Source organism: Neolamprologus brichardi, chromosome 7 (assembly GCF_056152115.1).
Source record: "Neolamprologus brichardi isolate AB-2024 chromosome 7, ASM5615211v1, whole genome shotgun sequence".
Lineage (NCBI taxonomy): Eukaryota > Metazoa > Chordata > Actinopteri > Cichliformes > Cichlidae > Neolamprologus > Neolamprologus brichardi.
Genome location: NC_142110.1, coordinates 66,923,609 through 66,948,145, shown reverse-complemented (window position 1 = coordinate 66,948,145; position 24,537 = coordinate 66,923,609). Strand labels below are relative to the sequence as shown.

Below are 24,537 nucleotides of genomic sequence, written 5' to 3'. Positions count from 1 at the left end.
ATGGCTTTGCAGGGCTCTTTAGTGGACAACAAGTTTAAAAATGCAAACGGCAGAAGCAGAAAGATAGAAAATGTCCAGATTAAATGGATGTAGAGGGAATACAGAGGATCACAATAGAAGAGGAAGGAAAAAGAAAGGACTAGATGGCTTTTCACAGAATAAAAAGACGACAACTAGTACAAAAAAACAAAACAACAAACCACCAACTAAAACTAGATTCTAAAGAGTAAAGGCCAGGAAAAAAATTCTAATTTGGTTATACAAGGAATTTATTTTACAGTGAAAGCAAAAAAAAAAAAAAAAGCCTGTTAACGATCATCCTGAACTGCCACACTAACATTTCAGGTCGTGTCTGGTAATATAAGTGAAGCAGACGTGAGCCAAAATGCGCACACGCCACCATTTGAAATTAATTGTCGTGTCCAAATTCATGGGCTGCATCCTCCTGAGGACCCGGCCTTCGCGGTCTACGTGGGCCGGGTCCTCAGAAGGTCGGGTAGGCTGGAAGTAAACGGCCGTGAAATTGGACGGTCTAGCCTTCTGATTAGCGTCACCGCTGTCTCGGTGGAGTTTTTGTGTAACTATTTTTAAATCCCGGTAGCTCTGCAACCACGTAAGCTAGCGCAATAATTTTTTTTGCATATGAAACCGGAGGAGTTGTACTTACATCTTATGCCATCAGCTTGTCCTCGGTCACAGTTTCCTTCCACATATAGTTTTGCAAAAACTGCATAAAAGCACTTGCAGCAACAAAAACATAATATTCCAGAAACACGCTTTGCCGATCCGATCAGCTGTTTGTAACACTTCCTACGTTGGAATAGACGTCAGCGCGAACTATCGCATGTCCGCCATGACCTGCTCGAAACCAGAAGTGACGTCATTTTCGCGGAAATGTAGTTTTTTACCGTCCGGGCCTCAATGAGCCTATACTGGTGTTTTTAAAAGTTATGTTTGACTTTATGACTTTCTGTGTGGTTTCTGGGATGCTTAGGACTCATATTGCACTGCTGGAAATAGTTTATTTTGATGCATATGCTGCTTTTTTGCAAATTTGCATTATAATATTTATTTTCGTTTTTCCTGCAGTGTATGAAAATTGGTGTATTTCAAAAATAAAACTATGAAGACACTCAAAATAAATTTCCTGTGGTGGGAAACTATTTTGTGCAACTTTTTTGTATTTACAGTTTTGAGGGATAAGCCTCTTAAATTTCTCTAACTAGAAATATATGTTAAAAAAACAAAAACGATTTTCAATTTTTTTGTAGTTTATTGCACTTTTTTGCAATTTATGTAATTACTATGCACTTAATGCAGACATATTATTAAAATCTAGGCTGTAATGGTTGTATTGATGTATAGCAACTTGAAATGCTCCCAAAAATGGCTCCACAACATGTAAACATATAATATAAGCTCTGGCGGACTTGGTTCTATGGTAGGTCTTAAAGGGTTAAACAAATTTTCTATATACTGAACAACGAAACACCAGCTAAAGCCAAAGCACACAAATCCTGACCAGATGCATCTTTGGAAGACAAAGCTGGGGGACCAGTCAGGCACCGAAACGCTGCAGCAGATCAATCCATACGGAAACACGCAGCGAACAATAAATAGTGCGCTTCAGTGTTGTTGCACGGTGTACTCGATATACACAAGGAGAGATAAATATGCGATATAAACATAAATATTAACACATACACACAGCTTCTCTGTCTGCGAAACATCTTGATTAGATTTTTAAAAAACGACTTTCCAATCTGAGTCAGGCCTTGGATTAAAAACACCCACTCTGTGAGTCACAGTGACATCCACAAAGGCAACCTGTATTTAAAAGGGAGTAAGAAAAGCAGCCACATGTGGCCCTGCACTGAGCTGCAATCAGCAAAGAAAAACATGCCAGCGCTGGCAGTCTGGGGCCAAAGTCCAGTCCAACCGGGAGATTTCATCTTTACTACAAGATGGTAACAAAGCTCTGAAATCTAAAATAGTCACTGATTGAAATGTCTTCTGTGGCAGGACACAGCGTGATTCGTGTTTCCACATAACAAGTGCAGCGTGATTAGCTTTGCATTTCTTGGAGAGACATTTGTTGCCCAGTTGTTTCTTTTAGCGTCGTGAGGGCGCACATCAAAATCCCTCAACGTCACAACTTTTCTGGATCAAAAGCTTTGAGAAGTGCTGCGCCCAATCAACTCTTCCACCGCCGTGTCTCATCACTTCACAAGCGCTCCGATGCAAAGAGACAGATATGGAGCAGGAGACACTGCCTCAGCCGCTCAACAACAACAACAACTGGAGTGTACAAAGAAGAAAACATATCCAAGAGCTTTCTGAAGGAGGAAGATGTTTTCCCCCTTGACTCTTTGAGCGAACAGGATTTTTACAAGCATTAATCACACATAAAACCTATTTAAAAGCTGCTGACATATCCCCCCTAGGTTTCGAGTCGACTGTTACGAGTCCTATTTTAAAACGTCTAACCTTAACTTAAGTGTGGTCCTTTTAACAGCCTCATAAATGCTCTTATTCTAGGACTATGATCCCCACCCATTCAGTAAAGGAAATCCAGCGTCTGTTTGTTTACTTGCGGTCACTAGAAGTCTCAGTCTCTTAATAATTCCAAAATACTGTCAGCCCAAATTACAGATGAAGCCCAAACTCAGCTGATTTTAACGCGTTCTCTAGCGGATACAGTTCAGCGATAATACGAAGCCACAATGAGAAATACGCAGAGCTCTGCTGCCATTTATTTTACAAAGTTTTGGTCCAACTCTGTCAACAAAGAACGCGTTTAATTTGCTGAACCCTATGCATGCTACAACCTACTGAGCATTTGTCTCTGGTAACAAATGCTCCATCCCTTTTCATTTATTCCCCAAACCTCCTCACTGGACCATGGTGTTGTTCCAGGCTCAGCCAGGACGACCCACTTTTGGGCCTGGTCAGGAAGAGGCGCTCTACAGGAGGGCAACAGACCCAAGACAGCGCCTGCTGTGCCAGACCTAAATGAGCAGTGATGAGAGCTGACAGGGCAGCTACCAAGGCAGGGACCCCTTAAATGATGTTTGGGTACTTATGAGCGGATCTCGGAAGAGTCTTTCCCTTCCTATTAGGAGGAATATGCAACGAGGAAAGGGCTTTCATTTAAGTTTAATGAGGTGTACTTTAGAGCAATTCAACTAAAAGAACAATACACCACTGTGTTGTATAACTGTTGCATTGTTTCTCAGTTACATTTGTCATTTTTGTGTGTTAGTGAAAGAGACTGGTCAGTGCAGGACCACAGTAAAGGCCCAGATACTTACTGGAGCTGATCATTTACTCACATGGCTGCTGTTTTGGGAGTCGTGTCCCCTTCATGAAGACACCTGTAATCCTCGGCACAGGCACAGATCAGGCGTAACGTCCTCACTGGAACAAAACAAGAAACGATAAAGCTCGTGGAGCACTGCAATACAGACTGAATGCTTCAAATATTATAATATAAGATATCGAAGTATTGACCCAGTAATTAGAGATAGCAGCCAGAGAAACAGGTTTGGATGCAAAGTTGAGAGGAAAGAAAAAACAGAGCGCATTGGGACATTAAACAGATGTGTTGGGACAAAGTAGAGCTGGGCGATATGTATTGCAAAATAACTTTTTCTCGATAGAAAAGTTAAACTATTGCGATAGACCTCACCCCTCTTGTCCTCTTAAAAAAAAAGAAAAGAAAAAAAGAACAGCCAATCCAAATTAAGTAGCGCAGAGCCGAACCAATCACAGCCGCAGCGTCACATCACGTGACTTGTTACGTGCAGCACAAGTGCCAAGCCGCACATGTGTATTTGTTTGGGAAGCAGCCAGCCGCCGTGCCGCCGGGTAATGGAGGAAATGAGTGCGCCGACTAGAGAAAAATCAACCGAGAGCGTGACCGAAGGTTACCGAAGAGAAAACAGATGATGGTTCCAATGCCGGAGAGATTGTCGAACGGAAGAGCCACAGAAGTTCAGTAGTGTGAAGGTATTTCAAGTCTGACAAAAACAGAGTAGCGCGCTGTAAATGTGCCGAAAGCAAGTCTGGAAATACAATAAAGCGGTGCATGCTCAGTCTCTGACTGGAAGCGCTAATTCGTCATTCGGCTTTTGTCAGACTAAAGTAACTGTTAAACTGTTTGAAAAGCTCAGCTATACAACAAGGAGAGATCGAGAATTTCCTTTTAGTTCTCAGTTTATTTGATATTGACAAAAGTTAGTCAATTTTGTTCTTCTGTAAAACAAACTAAGATTTATTTTTAGAAATAATATTTTGTTTCTAAGTGGAATTGACAGTTTAGTCTGTTTTGTTTGTTCTGTTTTGAAACTTAAACGCTTTAGCGGCTACCTTTTGTGTAGTTTGCAATATTTGCCTTTATTTATCTGAAATAGTCTCATGTTCCTTAAGTACATCTACCCTGTTGAACTTATTATGGGAAATAAATATTTAAATCAAAACAAGCTGCTGATTATTTCACATTTTACTTGTGAGCAAGTAAAATCTTACAAATATAGTTATTTGGCTTATATCGTGATATATATATATCGTTATCGCCTGAAATGAGAAAAAAAAAAAAAAACATATCGTGATATGAAAAAAATCTTATATCGCCCAGCTCTAGGACAAAGTGTTACAGACAGATGAATCTTATTTGGAGTTTGAGGTGTTCTGATGAGAAAGAACGTGCTCGAAAATATTCGACATGTTACATGGAGCAGGTGTGAACGCCTCGGGCGCTGCAGTGGAGGGAACGGCAGAAAAGGAATCGTAACCAAGACAGGCCGTCACTCCATTTTCTAACAATGGCATAGACCTCGCAGGCTTTTCCCCCCTACAGCAGGACAAGGACCTAAAGCAGACTGTGTGACAGGAGCAGGCTGATATTCTGTTTGTGAGTTAGATTTCAGCTGCTGTGAGAACAGACCGACTGTCAAAGGTCTGTGAGACTGACAAAAATGGATTCAAAGCAAAGTTTAAGGAACAAAATTATTTTTTCAATCATTTACTGAACAAAATGTTTTTTTCTGGGTTTAGTGCAAATACATAAATGCTGGTTTAGAGTGACATCAGAGACCATCTGGCCAAGAACTGTTCATCTTTAAAGCTCACAAGAAGAATTGACTTACGCCTTCTTCACTCTGAGGACGTGCACCTAACGGCTGGCTGCGCTCACACTTTACAGACGCAGAGAGCTTTTAGTAAAGTTTAATGCTGATGAATAATAACACTCTTAGTTTTCTATAAATGTGAGGTCTTATGATTATGATTAAAAACAGACTGAATTTAAAATTCTAAAGGACACGTCACCAGTCACCAAAGAGTTTCGAACAAACATAACGAAGCAAAATTAAATGTTTTTTGTACCTTTCAAAACCTGCAAATACTAAAATAAACATTAGCGTGAGGTTAGAGGCAGAGCAGTACGAAGCCTCAGGCCATGGTTTTCTGCCAGGAAAGGGTGGATTTCTTCTTTCAATTGGAATTAATCCTCTCTTAAGAGCAGCTTTCCATCCCAAAATTCTGCCTTTGTGTAAACGAGAATAAAAACAACACAATCTGACTCACCAATGCATTCCAGTTTCCTCTGCGGACATCGGTCATGAATGAGAAGTTTGAGCTCCTGGATAGCAGATCCGTAGGGGTAGGAACCTTGTGGGGAACCGGTATTTTGGGGAAACAGTTTCAAGGGAATGCCGATATCTCCAGGTGAAGCATCGGCGTACAGCTTCACGCTGGTCTCGTAGGCCTCCTCCCTTTCTACATACGCCTTCCTGAAATGAAAGACAAATGGCTCCAGAACGAAATCCAACAAACGGACAAATAACTAAATGATGGAAACGGAGCAAAGAATGATAGAAGTCTGGAAAACGTCACATGAAAACCTGGTAGTGGTTGTGTAGAGGGTACATTTTGGATATTTAAACTCCAGGTTATTCCTACTCGATGGCAGCTAAGTTGGATAACTGTCACAGACTGAGCTCCTGCTGTCTAATTGGTTAAAAACAAACCCTAAAGTGGAATAAAACCCCAGAATCAAGAAGCTTTTCTTATTTCTTGACGTGGTTGTTAATATTTAGGACATGAGCACAACACATGGCTCTTCCACAGGATCATTGTCTGACACCCTCATACCTGCTTAACATAAAACTCAACAAAAATAGTTCCACTTTAGCTTCTAGCTAAAATTAGGGCACATCACCACGACACACTGCCGAGCAGAATTCTTGCTATTCCACTTCTTATTTCTGCAATAAAATAAAAAGTATGGCAAGTTGATGCATAATTATTAGTATCAATAAAACTTAAAATTCTCCTCCATCATTCAAGAAACAATACAGCTTCCATGTGGTAACAGTGGACTGTACATAAAGGATGAACGCAGCCATGGTGATGCAGGTGATGTCACCTTTCTGAAGTCTCCAGCTGAGCGTTCGTGTTTTGAAATCATGCATCAGCGCAGGGCGGGTCTGACCGACAAACACAGGGATACTGCTGAAGATCGGATCTCAAATTAAATTTAAATTTTATTTTAAACATATTTTTTATATTTATATTAATAATCTAAATCACCCAGCTCGCTTCAGTGCCACGACACCAACTAACACTGAATTTGTTTGAATCCAGCTAAACTAAAGGTCGAGTATAGGAAATGCGGAAAATTAACGGCACAGCACACAGCTGGGAATCAAATATAAACCACAATAATGTTAGAAGTACCATCACAGTCAACTACAGCGAAACCTGCAACACAAACAAGTTGAGAACCCAACCAGAGAACAGCAGACGAGGGAAGCTGAGCAAAAATAAGAGCAGCACTGCCCCATGCTGGTCAGAGACCTTGACCCACTGGTTAAATGAACTTTTTAAGTGTTATTACAGTCTGAAAGCTACATTTGTAGCAGCCTTTTCCATCCAGTTTAACCCTTTAAAGCCAGTTGGAGCGGGCACGCTCTGTTTTGCGTAACTATTTTTAAATCCAGGTAGCTCTGCAACCACGTGAGCTAGCGCAATAATTTTTTTTGCATATGAAACTGGAGGAGTTGTACTTACATCTTATGCCATCAGCTTGTCCTCGGTCACAGTTTCCTTCCACATATAGCTTTGTAAAAACTGCATAAAAAGCGCTTGCAGCAACAAAAACATAATATTCCAGAAACACACTTTGCCGATCCGATCAGCTGTTCGTAACACTTCCTACGTTGGAATAGACGTCAGAGCGAGCTTTCGCATGTCCGCCATGACCTGCCCAAAACCGGAAGTGACGTCATTTTCGCGGAAATGTAGTTTTTTTATCTAAGTTATGTTTGACTTTATGACTTTCTGTGTTGTTTCTGGGATGCTTAGGACTCACATTGCACTGCTGGAAATAGTTTATTTTGATGCATATGCTGCTTTTTTGCAAATTTGCACTATAATATTTATTTTCGTTTTTCCTGCAGTGTATAAAAATTGGTGTATTTCAAAAATAAAACTATGAAGACACTCAAAATAAATTTTCTGTGGTGGGAAACTATTTTGTGCAACTTTTTTGTATTTACAGTTTTGTGGGATAAGCCTCTTAAATTTCTCTAACTAGAAATATATGTTAAAAAAACAAAAACGATTTTAAATTTTTTGTAGTTTATTGCACTTTTTAGCAATTTATGTAATTACTATGCACTTAATGCAGACATATTATTAAAATGTAGGCTATTATGGTTGTATTGATGTATAGCAACTTGAAATGCTCCCAAAAATGGCTCCACAGCATGTAAAAATATAATATCAGCTCTGGTGGACTTGGTTCTATGGTAGGTCTTAAAGGGTTAAGCAGACAGCATAACATGCGTCTAAGACTCATTTCTCTCTGATTGCAGCCTGTTTTGATTGATTTCTCTATTCTGCAGCAACCTTTCAAATTCAGGGCAACGTTTTCACAAATTACCTCTAGATCTGCACCGACACGTGCACTGCACCTGTGTTTTCCTAAGAGCACTGTCTCACACCCTACACTCGGTGACAGAAGAACATTTTGCTAACAGTAAGTTAGCGAGTTTAATTAAGGTTGTAAAAAGCTAAAATTGTGTCTTATTATTTGCACTAAGTAGCAGTTTGTATGACTGCTCAACAGTGATACAGTTACTATACAGTATTTGTCACATTTCCTTTACGTGACAATAAATGACTCTTTGAATTTTGTTGGTCACACAGAAAAAGGGATTTAAAGATGTCACCAACACTAATTAATGCCTCCGACTGTTTCGTCGCACACTAAAACTTAAATTTAATAAATATGGGTGATAAAGAGACAACAATGTTAGAAACATGTTAACTTGTTTTATCTTATTGGCTTTCTTCACAACCTCAAAAATATCCGTTTTATGGGAACTCAGACTTTTAACGACCTGCGGGAAGCCAAGCTTAAATTTGGGTGTTCAAATCTGGAAGAATAATCTATTCCAAGCAGTAAGGCAATTATTTAATAGTACATATAATCTAATATTTAATAGGAAAGTAGTTTCTATGCACTATATTTCTCAAGAATTTGGTTACATTTGGCCGTAGTGGATTATAAGATCTCTATTATCTAAACAGCTCTTTGATTACTGGTGTTTCGGCACCTTTGTGCCTCTGGCACAGAACTGAGGATTACAGGTGCACTACCTGAAAAGAGCCACTAGGGCGCTCCACAGGGGTGTGAAGAAGGCTTCCTCAATGCTGGCGAGACACAGGTCCTTAAAGCTGGCAGTGTTTAGTGACTCAAAGGACAGCAAACACAAAGACAGAAGCTGATCTGAAACACAGAACACAGCCGTATCATTTAACTCCCATCAAGAATGCAAACGTCGTGACAAGAGAAGAGTTTGCTGTTCCAAAACAACAAGCTGTGCTCACCGATTGCAATATGAACGTCCTTGACGACAGCTTTCAGGTGTTCTTTAAGCGCTCTCTTCTCCAGCTCCTGGACGTGGCTCTCATCCTGCTCCAGCGGCGCAGAACAATCGCAGACCAAATCTGAATCCGAGGCAGCGTCGTCTGTGCTGCTGGGGGGTTGAACCCAGTCCATCTGAGTCACAAACTGCTCCAGATCTTCAAATGAGTTCTCCCGGTCCATTGACTCCTGCTCGCTGGGCTCCTCCGCCTCTTCCTCCTCATATTTAGGGATGAGGTTGTGGGAGCGCGAGGGAGAAATCAAGGAGTCTGTGCTGAAGCTCTTTACACTTTGGGTACTACATGCTGTCCTGACTGGTCTCTTCGGAGTCTCTGTGTGATTCAGAACACGTCACCATTAACGTTACTTGGTTCAGTCCAATTAACAGCATCACGAGTCCAGAACCTCTAAATGCTGCCCATACAGAGTAGAGCTGAATCCAGTGTTCTGTCTCAAATCCTCATTAACAAAAATTTAAACTAGTTGGCACAAAAAAGAAGCCAAGAGAACATAAATATGAAGCCACTGTCTTCCAAACCAACCCCTTACCTGGATGAAGTGGGCTGTGAATGCCGTGACGTGGTCTCAGTGGCATGGCGGGACTCTTAGGGAGACCTTTACTAACGATGGGGTACAGCCGGTTGTAAACTCGGTACTGATGTTTCCTCAGCAGCTTCACAACTGGGTGGTCGGACTGGCTGAGGACACAGTTAAGAGTGTTAACAGAATCCACTGACGATGCAAAATCAGAAACAGCTGTGGAATACGTCCACAGATTAACAACAAACTGTGCTCCAGAAATCATTAAAGATCATTAAATGACTGAACATCTTTTAGAAGTTATCATTCATCTGTAAATACTCTGCACTACATTGTGTTTCACTTGTTTTAAAATGGATTAGAGCTGAGTGTTTCTTCATTAGAGGCATGCAGCTCTCTTCAGACTGCATTCGTTCTAAACTCTGACAAACGTGTGTTTGCTTCGTCATCGCGGGGTGCTGTGTGTGTACACGCATATGAGCTCCTCTACCAGAAGTGCAAACTACTCTCAGTGAAACAAGTACATGCAGGATTAGGACTGCCTAATTCTGCAGCACAGTTAAACCATCTGAAGCAAATACACAACCAACCTCACCGTTTATGCATATTCTATAAAATCTGTGCTGTATATGATTTATTATTGTGTTTAACTTTACTGTAAATTTGATAATAATAAGTAAAACTTTTATTAACTACATGTCAAACCAAACGACAAAGAGAAAGTCAAATCAAACCTCGAATTCAGCTCAATTTCTCAGGTGTTGTTGAAGTGGTGGCAGACAGTTTTTTGCCTTTATGCATATTTCCCTATTAGATACTTTAGCTTCGGCTTACCGCCTGGTTTCGTCTCTTTGCAATTCTCCAGACACTCAAGCCAAACTACCCTTCTGATTGACAAAACACCACTTAAACACCCCAATACTTGAATAAAACCCAGAAAGGACAATCGTGAGCAGTCACAACATTTGAATGCTTTGACTGTGTCTTGTTGTGTTAAAAAAAAGCACAAATAAATAGCACAGGTATTTCTCCACACAAGAAAAATAAACAGTTTTCCACCTTGTTGTCAGTTACCTGAGCAGGTAGGAGACCAGATTTGACACTAACGAGACATCAGGATTCTTCTTCATTTTGGCTTTCCACTGTTTGGGCCAATCCTAAAGAGGCCAAAACAAAAACGTCATAAACACATATATAAAGGTCTATTAAGTGATTAGTCATTAATTAACCAACATAAAACTCAATACTTGAGAACCAAGGTTATTATCGTTAACGAAAACTAACGAAATAACGAAAACTAGAAGTGAAAAAACATTTTCGTTAACGGAAATAAAAATAAAAACAGAAAAAGGAAAACTAACTAAAACTGTAATGAGTGTTCACAAAACTAACTAAAATTAACTGAATTTATAGCAAAAATGTTTTAGTTTTCATTGATGTGTGCGTGTCATACAAGAGTCAAGGGTGAAAATGAAGTTTAGTTTACAGATTTTTTTTCTTGCTGTGTCTCATTATGCCAGCAGGTGGCAGCACGTTAGTCGAGTCGTCTGTGTCGCTGCTCCGTCCACGCGCAGAATCATGTCAGGAAAAGTCGGGAGCCAGAGTCCAATTTGGGATTACTTTGAATATGACTGTGTTTTGGATAAAGTGTCTTGTAGTGGGAAGAGACAAATTATGAGGGACATTTCTAAAGGGAAAAAAAAAATCCCACAAACCTTAAAGTGCACTTGAAAAGCTCACACAAGAAGGCTAACCTAGCTTACCTTGAGAAGGTAAGGGAGCACACTCAACCCTCATCCCCAGAAAACAGAAGCTAACCCCAGGCAAGGCAGCGTGATGCATCCCGAGACAACAGGACGGGGATATCTACACAACTGTGTGAGTCAATTACCTTCAAAAAGTTTATCAATTCACTTGAACCAAAATTACGAACACCCGGTGCTGCGAGAGTTAATAGTCTCATTGGGGCCAAGATATACATTTTATAGTTGCCTGGTATCAATGGTTGTTCATCTGCCTTTGTTCATTTATTTAAAGAACCCATAGGTGGGAATGTGAGTTGTCTGTCTCTGCATGTTAGCCCTGCGACAGACAGGCGACCGGTGCAGGGTGCAGTATGGTAGCTGGAATAGCAACATACCCAAGGATGAGCAGAATGACTGATATGATGAAACTGGGATTTTGTTACACTTAATTATTGCAAACACAACTAAAACTATAACTGAAACTAATCAAAACTAAACTGAAACTAAGGATTTTCAAAAAAATAAAAACTAAACTAAACTAGCAAACAATTGGTAAAAACTAATTAAAACTGATATAAAATTGAAAATCTGAAGTCAAAACTAAATAAAAATAAAACTAATGAAAATTGCAAAACTATTAAAACCCTGTTGAGAACTTGTGAAAGAAAACAGAGGGGACTGCTGAAATGTGGGCTGCCTGTAACTTGCTGTGCATCGACACTGCATTAGTAGAAAAAGAAGAGCTATAGAAAAACAACATGCAACTCTGATTTGGAACAAACTAAGATACTTTGCTGGAAACTGGAGATCTGAAGAGGAAATAAATAGGTAGGTCCAGAGTTTGCCATCTTGTTTACTGTACTGAATTATTGTAGAATTATTTGCTGCTATGCAAAGTCTTCTAATCTTCATTTACACCTGCCAACGCTTTTTAATAGCATTTAAACTTACATGGTCCTGTTCATATTCCAGAACGTTGGTGTAGAGAATACGCTGCTCTCGCTCCTCTGGAGTCATTGCCCCAGACGCTGCAAATCTCCTGGAATGACGAACGCGCACACAGGAGAGGTTATTGAAATTGTATGCCTGCCAGTGATCGCTAATTTTGGAAGCAGATCCCCTTGTTGAGGTTCCAACAGCCACTATGTTTTTGTCCTGACTGCAAAACCCCAGCAAGAAACCTGCAATCTCTGGTTTATTATGCAGTAGGTTATTTACACAGTTTATAAACACTGTAATTTGGTCAATAAATGCTATAAATAACAGCACAGAAGTTATACTTAATACAGGATCACTGTCATGTCTGGTTAACCAAATGTGCAAATAGAAGAAGGAATTAATTACATGCAGGTGTGAAGAAAAGAAATGAGAAATATTATGGAAACCTATTTATAGCTACAGAGTTCAATCTGTGCATTAAAAAAAAACAGAACTTTTAAAAAATAATTTTTAAAACTGTGTCCAGTTTTCCTGACATCTGTGATTTATTGCAGGGACTTTATACTTCTGTATGAAATTCACAGTGCAAACCTATCGGTCATCATATAACACCTCCCTAGAAATATAACTTCCTGTCCCAGCTTGCATCAGGCATGAGCACAAAGAGGAGTGCACAGCTCTTATACATTTACATTTAAGGTGAACAAAACAAAGACGCTTTAGTTTAATTCACTGTGTTAATGAAAAGCTCACTGTACCTGTTGGCCTCTTCCTGCAGCCTCAGTCTTCTGTCCTCCATCTTCCGCTGTAGCTAATGTCAACATTAAGGAAATCTCCAAACCACAGCATGAATAAGACGTGAGTATATCCTGGGAAATCTTATAAAGTTCATTAAAGCTTTAGAGAGTCAAACTATTCACATGTTGCCACTAATGTCCAAACCAATGGATTTTTCTTTGATAAGAAGCTTGTAACTACTTTTTAGTATTACAAGTATAAACTTAATCAGCAATCAGTAACTGATTAAAAGCTTCAGTCATTTTTCAAGCAAATGTAAAGGAGCTTTAAAAAAGCTGTACGATCTACAGATCAGCTGATGAAACACAGGTAAGCTGCATTATCAGTGTCACCACGTTTTACATTTGTACGACCGTTTAACCAGAGAGATTTCCAACACACTGGGAAGTCTCATTTGACTAATATGGATCAAAAATCTGCTGGTGTTTAGTCTGAATGTAAAATATACATCTTTGCATTTTCTGCTGTAGCAACAGGTCAACTTCACAAGTCATTTAAAGGCAGCTGGTTACTCAGAACTGCTACAACTTTCAATAAACTTTGTCAAAGCATATTTAATATCTAATAATAATAATAATAATAATAATAATAATAATAATAATAACAACAACAACGATTGTGGGTCAGCATCACTGACTGAGGAAAGTGAACTTCACTGGGAAAGTGAAGCCACTACACTCCACCAGCCTCCACTGACAAAAACACTCAAATCACCTTACACAACAGAGTTTGGCTCAGCAAGTTAGTTTGCTATTGTGTGATTTTGGTGTTTTGCAGTGTTAGTGTGGATCCAAACTATCCACAGCACTGAAGCCACACCGTGACTGGAATCTAAAAGTACTGTTTATGCCAGTGGAGTGGGTGATTCTGCAAAGAGTGATTTCTTTCTTAGTGTGTTGTTTCCACAACTAACACTGCAATTAAAAAAAAGGAGCGCTTAAGTCAGCGAGCATAAAATTTAGGATACATCAAACAACAATAAAAGCAAAGCTTATTCAGCTAAAGGATGAACGTAAAAAAAAAGAAGAAGCAAAAATCAACATTCCTAAATCAGAAATCCGGTGTTTAATGTCCTTTTCCGCTTTAACCGTTCTCTCTTCTCCTGGCCCAATTCCCAGAAATGTACCACCTACTTCATTGGCATTTGAACATAATGCAAGCATCAAGGCGGGGATTGTTGCTCAAAATTAATGCACATCTTTGGTTTTTTGCATTTGGATTGCTACTAACCTTAAAGCCCCATGCAGTAAATCCAACTGTTTACCATATTCAAAGGATACAGCATCCTGCCTGGCTTTGGCTATGATGAGGTTCTCCATCATCTGCCGCTGGAGAGAGAGTGTCTGAATGGGGAAAATGGAGAGAAGGCTATTTACTTATTACTTTACTTCACTGTATGCATCTGTTCAATAAAATGAGATCTAATCTTGGACTCTACTAAAATAGCTGAACATAAATCAAAGTTCAAAATATTCCCCTGGGCCTTAATGCAGCCTTTCCTCTATTTGAGAAAAAAAAATGATAGCAACCATTGATGAATCTTTCTGTAAACAAAACACACAACCGCGACTCACACATACCTTAAACTCAGATTTCTAAGTACTAGGAAAATAAAGGTTTTTCCTGCATCGACTCAGAAATGTGGAGGCACATATGGGCCAACAGGGGACAAAATCCACACCAGAAATGTCAATGACACTGCCAACCACCACTTAAACTACAGGAGGCATCATCCACACAACATGAAAGTAAAGTATTTGTTGGTGATACCAACACAAACTAGTTCCCTCCACTCCAAGTGTGCAGCCACAAAACTCTTACTTTACTAAATATCATGTTGTGGTTCTGTATTAAAAGGATATCTCCCGATTTACATGTTTTGTAATAGCAGTTACATTAAAAACTATTTAAGACACCCCACGCAGTTTTAATACTATTCTGTAAATAAACGTTAAATATACTGGGAATCTCTGATGTGCATTTTAAAGTGCAAACCTTGAAAATACTTCACCTTCAGCATTTTCAGTTTATTTATATTGACTTAATTATTATACTGTGCATACTGTGTATTTTAAAACACAATGGCCTAATTATTTGCCACGTTAGTGTCATTAAAAGCTTGTAGGGGGGACGTGTCAGTGGCGTTAATTGGCTAACAAAATTAGCCATTATGACTTTACCTTTACAAACGCCTTTAGTTTCCTCCAGAAAACACGAAGCTCGGCAGACTGTCGAAACATATTTCGCACCTAATTGACGAGTTAACGTTACTTTAAAAAGCTACAGCTCAAAATAAAAAGGATATCTACAGAAAAAGTGTTAGCCTACAACCGAGCCAATTAAGAAGCTAACCAGATGTAAGCTAAACTTGGCGGCATTTTGCTTACCATTATTTATTATATATTTTTTAATGTAGCGAGTTTCCCACTAAAATTATAAAAAACGACGAGAGAAAGTTCTGCTTTGTAGCTCACACGTTACCCGGCTAAAATAAAACGCTCTCAGGTAGCCTGCTCCCTCCGCCCGTCACACTCACCATTAACAGCAGCGGAACCGCGAACCGGAAGACCAGAATACAAAATAAAAGCACAGGTAGCGCGCTTTACTCCACCAGAGTTTCATTATTTTGATTACCATCGCAGAAAATGATTCAGTACTTAAACTGAGGTCAAAGTGTGTGACATTAAATACATATTAAATACAACTATTAGGGGAATAACAGAAGAAACTGAGGATATTTTATTCTAAATCAATAGCACTTAATCAATGTTTACCACATCTCTGTAGTAGAATTTCATTATTTGCATTTGTATGATAAATGTCCCTAGATCTTAGATTAATATAAACCACTTGTAGATGTCAGTATCCACAAACCAGGTGGTGCAGCACAGAGAGGCTTTGATTAAGTATCTACACCCCTTTGTAATTCATATTTCACGCATTTTATCATTCCTGTTCATATTTCTATTTACCAACTTATTTGAAGCATTAACTTTAATTTCAATGGTCACCAAAAAACTAATAAAAACTATTGGTAGTAATACATCCAACTTAAAAAAAAAAACAAAAAAAAAAACGCGTGTACATTCAAGCCCCGCCCACCAGCTGGTGAAACCTGTCTGCAAGGGGCAGCCAATCAGAAGAAAGCCTTAAAAAGAAATGAGCTAAATCTAAGTTTTAGACAAAACAAATGAGAATAACAGGTCCTTTTAAAGAAGATTCAAAGTGTATGAGACTAATGTCTACCAGGCAGTCAAAGAAAGTTTAATTTACAAATGCAAAGGCAGAAAAATATTTGACAGGGTGGGAGACCACAGTCAGGGAAAAAGTGTGTCAAATTTGTGTTTAGGCTGAGCAGAGACAAAAAAGAAAGAGCAATCACATAAACATTGTTTTCCCACAACCGTTCCCACACACACTAATACACGTCGTTTAAGGATTTACATTTTGGCTGCTGCCTGAGCTTTTGTTTGGAGCTGCTGAAATACATGATGTAATGGAGCATTATGAATGTGAAGAGTAATGCTGGGAAAACAGTGAGATGGTGAGTGAGTCTGGCATTGCGATGAAACTTGACTCGGCTAGCTGCGTTTAGTTCGCATAACCGAAATAAACACTATTTTTGTGCAACATTAAACTTTTATTTTGATAAATTCTTTCTTTGCCTCATTTACAGGTAACAAATCAAATCACACACAAAAGTAAAATGTGGATATTTGTGTTCTTATCTTTAAATTACCTTTGAATGTACTTTCACAGCGTGCTCAAATGTTAATGTTAAATACTTAAAAAGCACCACTCTAATGCTGTTTGCCATCAGCTCTGACCTGTTCTTTGGTTCTCCTCACATCTCTGCAGTATGTTAGGGTGCAGCACCCTGCTGAAGAGCCCATTGCTGATGAAGGCCTTACATTAAGGGGGAGGAGTTTAGTAAGGGGGAATACATTGAAGTAGCATCAACATGAAGGTGAGTTTCTGAGATTTACACTGAGCCCTGAACTGGTTCTGGTTCATTATGGAAACTTTGGCTTTTCTCTCATTGATGCACACTATAGACAACTGTGAGCAATGCACTTACCAAGAGCTAATCCATCTAAAACACGCCCAGCCTGATACTGGTGACAGTGACGATGTCAGGAAAGACGGACCAATCCTGAGCACTGAACATGTCACCTGCACCGTCCGTCAAGCACAGGCCATCTTTTCAGTAGGAGAGGAAACACTCAGAACCACAAAGTGAAACTAATTAGAATAAAAACCGTTTGTCTTCCCTTTTATCAAAATATAATCTTCACTGTTATTATAAGGAAGTGACTGGGTAAATATGCTAGCATAAAATGAAGGTTTTACAGTTTAAAAGTTATATTAAGATTGATATAAAAGTCATTAAAATTCTATTTATTTTTAACTTTGTTGAAGTTGACAGTTGAAGCACATTTAAGAATCGCCTCCTGCTTTAACAACACCTTATATAAGTTCTGGAACTGAAGGTTTCAATATGTGAAATATAGAAGTCCGCATGAAAGTGTAAAACCTGTATATGTTCCTCAGCATCAACAGTATCTTGACATAATCGTGGCACTGCCATCAACCCGAGCTTAATAAAAACCCAACAACAACACAATTTTACATGTTTACATGTCCAAAAAAAGCCCCCTTTGTTTCATTTGTGCCACACACATGCAAATTGTGTGTGCTGCGGTCATTTAGTGACAGGGAACAACAAACTTCAGCGAGTACGGGAGGCAGAAAGCAGAAAGCAGCAATCAGAGCGCGACCATTATCATTAAGTTATGTCTATGATAACTAACGGCAGCCTTGTGGCTTTAGAGGGGAAAAAAGACTAAGTGTGATTGAATATCCAGGCAAATTGGACCAAATATGTGCTCAAACAAGGACGACAAAGTAGCGTATGTGACAACAGACCGAGACGAGTTCATTTCCCAAACTTACCAAAGATGTCTTCTGGTAGGCTTGACCAGGTGCGAGTCTCGCCAGGCGAGCTTCGTAATTAGCTTTCAGCTTCTGGTTCAAACGTGAGGCTTCTTCGATGGGTGTCAGCTCCCTGCAGCGCACAAACACATAAACAAACAATACATGACTCACGGCGTCAATTTAGATAACAAATCGACTGCAACACGTTTGCTGTTTCACTTGAAAACTCTGTGCTTTTACAGGAATCCAGAGCAACTACTAAGTCTGTTCTTTGTTTGTGCAGCTTCTATCACTGGAGCAATATTTCCTCTCCTTGATGAAAACCAGTCTTTACTTTTTGCTCGTGTCCTGCGACGCTTCTGCTTGTAGTTTGTGGAAGACTTCGGGAGGCAGGAAAGGTGAGGGCTCCTCGGCTTCGTCTGACAATGGCCTGCTGCGACCGCTCACTCTGGGACTCGAGGATTTATGGTCTGTGGCCACAGGAGCACCACCCGCAGGTACTGTGACTGCAGTCAAACAGAGAGACCAAGAGCTCAGGCTAAAGACACAATGAGATGACGTAACACTGTGCAGCAGGTCACATCTGACCTGTGACTCCTGGCTCCAACTTAGCAGTGACTAACCAGTGTGTTTGTAGAAGAGATGCTTCTGATTGGAGGAGAACGTACTCACCAGTGTCTGCAGTGTGAGAGGCAGGGACGACCGCAGTCTGATGGGGCTCTGGTAGGCCAGGTGAACCCGAAGAGAAAGCAGAAGCTGACAGGTCGGGGGGCTCGGTGCTCTTCCCTACAAATGACTTGGCTCGCTCCAGACACTGCTCAGCTAGGGTCAACATCCGAGCCACTTCCACGGACACTATCTCCTTTTCCACTGAGGCCAGAAAGACACATATCACGCCATGAGATGGGATTAATCTCTCTACTATACACAGGTCGTCACATGGCATGAGAAAGCTGATTGAATTTCACAAATGGTTGATTAGTTCAAGTCTTGATCGGAATGATTAACAGTGTTGGAACAAGAGGATTACTGAGTAGTAACTAGGGATGCAACGATACCAATTTTTTCAAACCGATACGATACCGATACTTGGATCTGAGTACTTGCCGATACAGAGTACAAAAACCGATACTTCTACCACACACACACACACACAAATGCAATGAATTGGAAGACAGGTTTTATTTTATTCTCTGCCGATAAAAAAATAACATCTTATTAAAAATTACCACAAAAAAATTTCAAGTGAAAAATAAGCACTTCTGTTAAATTATTGCAGAGTCTCCACATTGTAATTTAACAAAATATCACTGAACTATTGGCACTGTCTCGAGCTTTCAGAATAATAAATAAACACTTCTGTTTGGAATAAAATAAATACTAATTAGGTTTGAGAATAAAATAAACTTTTACATTGTTGCAGAGTCTCCATATTGTAAACAAACAAACAAAATAACGAAAGTATTCGGCGTTGACGAACAAACTCCTCATCTGCCCGTGGATCATCAGTCCACTGTGCCGTTAAACCGAGGACTGACATCACGCACACACTGCTTGTCTTTACCTCTTCAGAAAGTTTTGGCACCATTATCGCAATTTCATATCGCAGCTCGATATTGCCAGAGCGATAAAATGAGTCGAGCCTCTGTTATTTTAACTGCCCGTGGATTTTCTCTTGACATTTTTCATCGCTTTTCCAAAACCTGAGTTAAAGTTGGCTGTTCCACACTGCTGACATTTTGTTTAGCCTAGCTACAGCAGCCTCCAGTTTCTCTTTTTTATCTGGAGCCGCCAGTCTCACTCGCCTAACCCTGTGCCTGTTTAGCGCGGGATGTCCCCCTAGTGGCCAATCTAAAAAACTACAACAGAAATGACAAGCCACCCTCTGATTAATGAAATAAGTTAGTATCGGTTCATGGTATCGGTTAACTTTTACGAGTATGAGTACACACACATATTTTAGAGTATCGGCCCCGATACCAGTATCGGTATCGGTGCATCCCTAGTAGCAACCCTTGATTGGTCCGGGTCACAAATCCATCGAGTCCAACACGCTCACATTCAGGTGGTACCCTTATGGCCTGCAGATAACACTGCTTTTTGATTGATCAAAGCAGCCACACAAACAGGTCATAGTGCCATGATTGCTGGTACACTGAGGCTACATCCACACGTACACGGGTGTTTTTGAAAACGGAGATTTTCCATTTTCTTTCTTTTTAAAAATCCCGTCCACACTTGCAGTTTGGAAAAATATCTCCGTCCACATGTAAACGCCAAAAACGCAGTCAAACGTTGTCAAGAACGTGCCAAATCCTAGCCGTGCAGAAATGTTGGCCAGTCTAGAAGCCTGGGAGGGAAAGAGTAAACAGGTTTTATGCAAACCTTCAGGACTTCAGGAAAGGCAGCTAATTTTGTGTTACTTTTCAAGTACTTTCATCATTTCAAATGTTAATAACCAGAAACAGGATTTCGGCTGGTGTAGACTCACAACTTAGGAATGAACTAAATGCATACAGCATGCATAAATTTTAATTAATTTTTTTGTTAATTTATTCAAAACTGACGACGCCTCTGCCTTTCTGAATGGATAGACAGTAACTGCATGTGTAACAGCAACAGTTTTTTGTCTCATTGTAGAAATTCATATCATGTAAACAATAACGTGGCGCACAGCGTCACGTCAAACAAGGTGCGCACCTTTGAGCTCGCGTGAGTAAATCTCAGTTTTCTGCGTCCACATATAAACACAAAAACAGAGTTTTTTGAGAATCTCTACCCTGTCAGTAGATTTTAAAAATCTCAGTTTTCAGTGGACGAAAGGTGCAAACGCACAGAAAAATCTGCGTTTGCAAAAACACCCGTGTGCGTGTGGACGTAGCCTGAGATGATGAACACATGAGCCTATCTGCCTCATAAAAACAATCAGCTTTAAACCCACAGATGTTAAACCGAGTAGAGCTTTGGTAACTGTGGCGGCCACAGGATATGATAACCAAAAGACTCCATATAAAAGATTCAATTATTGGCCATTTTCATGTTGTACATTTTTGGGTTGTAGCCCTATAGTCCCCTATTAAATCTGGACTATCGCACAGCGATGAAACTGCTCGGGTGTATCCATGAATAACAAATGCTGAAACATTTTGTTCCATTTTTGAGTGTCAAAGATGTAGAAACAGTTACATTTCATACTCTGAATGAGCTGCCACTTTTACATGTTGTGCGCCTTATGAGTCCACTGCTATTCTTTATTCTTTGATAATAACAAACAGCACTGATTTTTGGATCAGGAAGTGAGCAATGCTTTCTCCTGCTCTGAAGTTGTGGGCCTGACTCACTCGAGGAAGCACTGCTCCAGGAACTGCAGCTTTCAGTACGTCTGTATTGTCAGAGGTTGCTTCTTGTAAAGTATTAAAGGAACAGAGGAAACGGTCAGGAGTAGTTCTGCTTGTAAACTGGTTCATGTTCCGTGTTCAGTGTCTGCTTTAACAAGCACTGGACTGTTCGCACACTAACAGGTAAACTGAGCAGAGACATTATACCATTATGCTCCTTCATCATCAGTCACACATTTCCTTCAGCTCTTACTCTGTGAAACAGCTTCCTCCAAAAGTGCGTGTGATATGTAGTTGATGGTCCGGAGGTATTCACAGTAAGCTTCCTGCAGAGAGACCACAAACAGGCCATCAGTTGTTATAAGTACACAGGCTACTGATAGCCTCACACACTGGCATGCATCGCATTAACACATTAGTTGCAGTTTTTAGTCCCTCCAACTTTGATAAAGAAAGAGTTTTGTAACTCAGGAAAGCAGTTCAGCTTTGGACTCCAAAATGGTTACATGTGGTGCTGAGGATAATCTGTTTTTAGAGGAAACATAGTTGCACTTTAACTAGTACAAAGGATGTCCTGGGTCTAAATTCACACCTACTGTTTTTGTGCACCAGGACAGAGACAGACAGGTGACAGTGCCTACAGATTAGGTCACTGCCAGCTATGGTCACCTCAACCCAACCAATCAAAACTTATAAACAACAGCATTTATTTTGTTCTGCCGATAGAAAAATATATCACATGCACACAAACAGACTCCAAGGAACATATTAGATACTGTGCAGAGCCCTCAAACTCGCAGGCTTCCTGTAAAGGACCCGAGGTCTGAAGGGATCGGGGGACAGTATCTATCAAAGTGGTCCAAGGAAGGAACAGCGACAGGGTGATGGGTGGCCAAGGCTCACTGATGCATGCGTGAGTGACAGCTGGCCTGTTCTGCTGGGAAACCTTGGATCCACGTGGATGTTACTTTGACAGGTACTGCCTACATGAGCATGGTTGCAGATCATGTAGACCAGGAATGGGGAATGCCAGGCCTCGAGGGCCGGTGTCCTGCAGGTTTTAGATGTGTCCTTGATCCAACACAGCTGATTCAAATGGCTAAATGACCTCCTCAACATGTCTTGAAGTTCTCCAGAGGCCTGATAACGAACTAATCATTCGATTCAGGTGTGTTGACCCAGGGTGAGATCTAAAACCTGCAGGACACTGACCCTTGAGGCCTGGAGTTGGACTCCCCTGCCCTGCTGTAGCTTCTTTCAGCAGGATAATGCGCCCTGTCACAAAGCAGAAACTGTTCAGCAATGATTTGCTGAACGAGTTTAAAGTGTTGACTGGAGATGGGAGCATCTGTGGAATGTGAACAAACAAGGCTGATCCACGGAGGTCCCACCGAAGAGCTTACAGGACTTAAAAGATCTGTTATAAACATCTTGGTGCAGACCACCTTCAGGGTCTCCTCGACGGGTCAGGGGGACACACGCAGGTGGTCACAGTGTGATGGGAAAACGTAAAAGAATCCACAGAAGAGTGTTTGTTTCCTCTGCATATTTTAGCTCGACGTGTTTTGAATAACACGAGTGAAAATGCCAGGTTTGTCTCTGTTTTTAGACGCAAATATTCTTTATTATAACGCATCGTAAACACTGCTATGCGTGTAAAATAAACTTGATGACAATGCAGCAAAAACACTGAGGTGAGTCTCGGGATGGCAGTGAATAAATATCATTATTAATTAAAGGTAGTTTTGCATGTATAGAATAATTAGCAGGTTAACGTTATGTGGCTAACCACTGACAGCCTCCGCCCCCTCCCTCTGTTTACATCCCCACCCGCCGCTTCCTGTCCGCTTCCCGCTGCTGTGTCCGTGCTGTCGGCCCCCGGGGCTCACTGACCTTGTGTCTGTTCCCTCCGTCCAGCTGTATTGCTGCTTTGGCCATTTTCATGGCATTTTGTAGTGGTTTCGCTCCGCTGTCAACTTTAGCCATGGTTACCCTGGTGCCCCTTCTTCGTTTTACGTTGGTTCCGCCTCTTCTTCCTCGTTTTTACTGGGTAGGCTACACAGCGCCCTCTACCGCTTCAGACTGTTTATGCACAGTTCAGTGTTAGTGTTATCTAGTGAGACCAGGACATAGTTCCTGGTGTTCAAGGCTATGCACGAATGTGTCCTTCTGCATCAGACAAACAGTCTGCAGAAGGACGCAGTTTTCTTCTTCCGGCTCCCTTTAGGGGTCGCCACAGTGCATCATCTGCTTTCAAATTCAAATTCAAATTTTATTTGTCACATACACAGTCATACACAGTACGATATGCAGTGAAATGCTTAGACAACTGCTCGTGACCTAAAGAAAAAAAAGAAAAGGCTATGAATAAGATAGGAAATAAATATGAAAATAAAAAAGGGTAAATTTAACTAGGAAGGAATAAAATATAAAAATTAAGTTAAAAATGAAATAACTGTACAACACAAATTAGAATGAAGGGTAAATTTAACTGGGAAAGAATAAGATAAAATATATGAATTAAAGTTGAAAATAAAATAACTGTACAACAAAATACACAATACACAGTATAGAAATATATAAGAATGTATGAAGAAATATAAATATATATATACACAATAACAGCAGCTGTACAAGTATTAACTGGAAATGAAGAATATAATGTCCAGTGTTGTGCAATCCACATTATTTAGTGTCTTGTGCAGTGCAAATATGCTTAAAGTGATTTAAGTGATAAAGTGAAAACAATGTCCAGAATGTTCAGTGTGTGTGTAAGAACTATATGTGTGGGTCAGTACTGTGTGGTGGTGTGATTGAGAGATCGTATCCCCTGTGGGAAGAAGCTCCTCCTCAGTCTCTCTGTGTTGGTCTTCAGGGAGCGGAATCGCTTTCCTGACCTCAACAGAGAGAACAGTCTGTTGTTGGGATGGCTGAGGTCCTTCACGATCTTCCTGGCCTTGGTCCAGCACCGCCTGCCGTAGATTGAGTGCAGGTCAGGGAGCTCGGAGCGGACTCAATCTTACCCCAATCTTCATCTTACCCCAGCATCCTCCTCTGTCACACCAGCCCTCTGCATGTTCACCTTCACTACTTCCATGAACCTTCTCTGAGGTCTTCCTCTTTTCCTCCTGCCTCTCAGCTCCATCTTCATCATCTTTTGCCCAGTATATCGACTCTCCCTCCTCTGCACGTGTGTAAACCATCTCAACCTGGGGATCTGGTTCTTTTAGTGTAATGCTTTTTTTTTCAGTTTATGCAGTGTATTTATATTTGACAGAAACACTCATTATTTAGTCAAAGTCTTATATTT

The 24,537-nt window shown here is 40.4% G+C and overlaps 1 protein-coding gene across 1 annotated transcript in view; it reads right to left on the bottom strand.

Annotated features, from left to right (window-relative positions):
* The window catches only part of vps9d1 (VPS9 domain containing 1), a 34,696-nt gene extending 11,444 nt beyond the window's left edge, over positions 1-23,252 (bottom strand). The window contains exons 1-14 of the mRNA XM_087844198.1: positions 23,121-23,252; positions 21,481-21,553; positions 18,562-18,759; positions 18,224-18,395; positions 17,908-18,019; positions 14,235-14,297; positions 12,915-12,967; positions 12,169-12,256; positions 10,547-10,629; positions 9,482-9,630; positions 8,896-9,264; positions 8,665-8,794; positions 5,587-5,792; positions 3,333-3,417 (exon numbers count right to left, since the gene is read on the bottom strand). Of these exons, the coding sequence (XP_087700324.1) occupies positions 3,333-3,417; positions 5,587-5,792; positions 8,665-8,794; positions 8,896-9,264; positions 9,482-9,630; positions 10,547-10,629; positions 12,169-12,256; positions 12,915-12,967; positions 14,235-14,297; positions 17,908-18,019; positions 18,224-18,395; positions 18,562-18,759; positions 21,481-21,553; positions 23,121-23,213 (1,874 nt within the window). The 5' untranslated portion in view covers positions 23,214-23,252. The remainder of the gene's footprint in view (positions 1-3,332; positions 3,418-5,586; positions 5,793-8,664; positions 8,795-8,895; positions 9,265-9,481; positions 9,631-10,546; positions 10,630-12,168; positions 12,257-12,914; positions 12,968-14,234; positions 14,298-17,907; positions 18,020-18,223; positions 18,396-18,561; positions 18,760-21,480; positions 21,554-23,120) is intronic.
* Between the last annotated feature and the right edge of the window lie 1,285 nt (positions 23,253-24,537).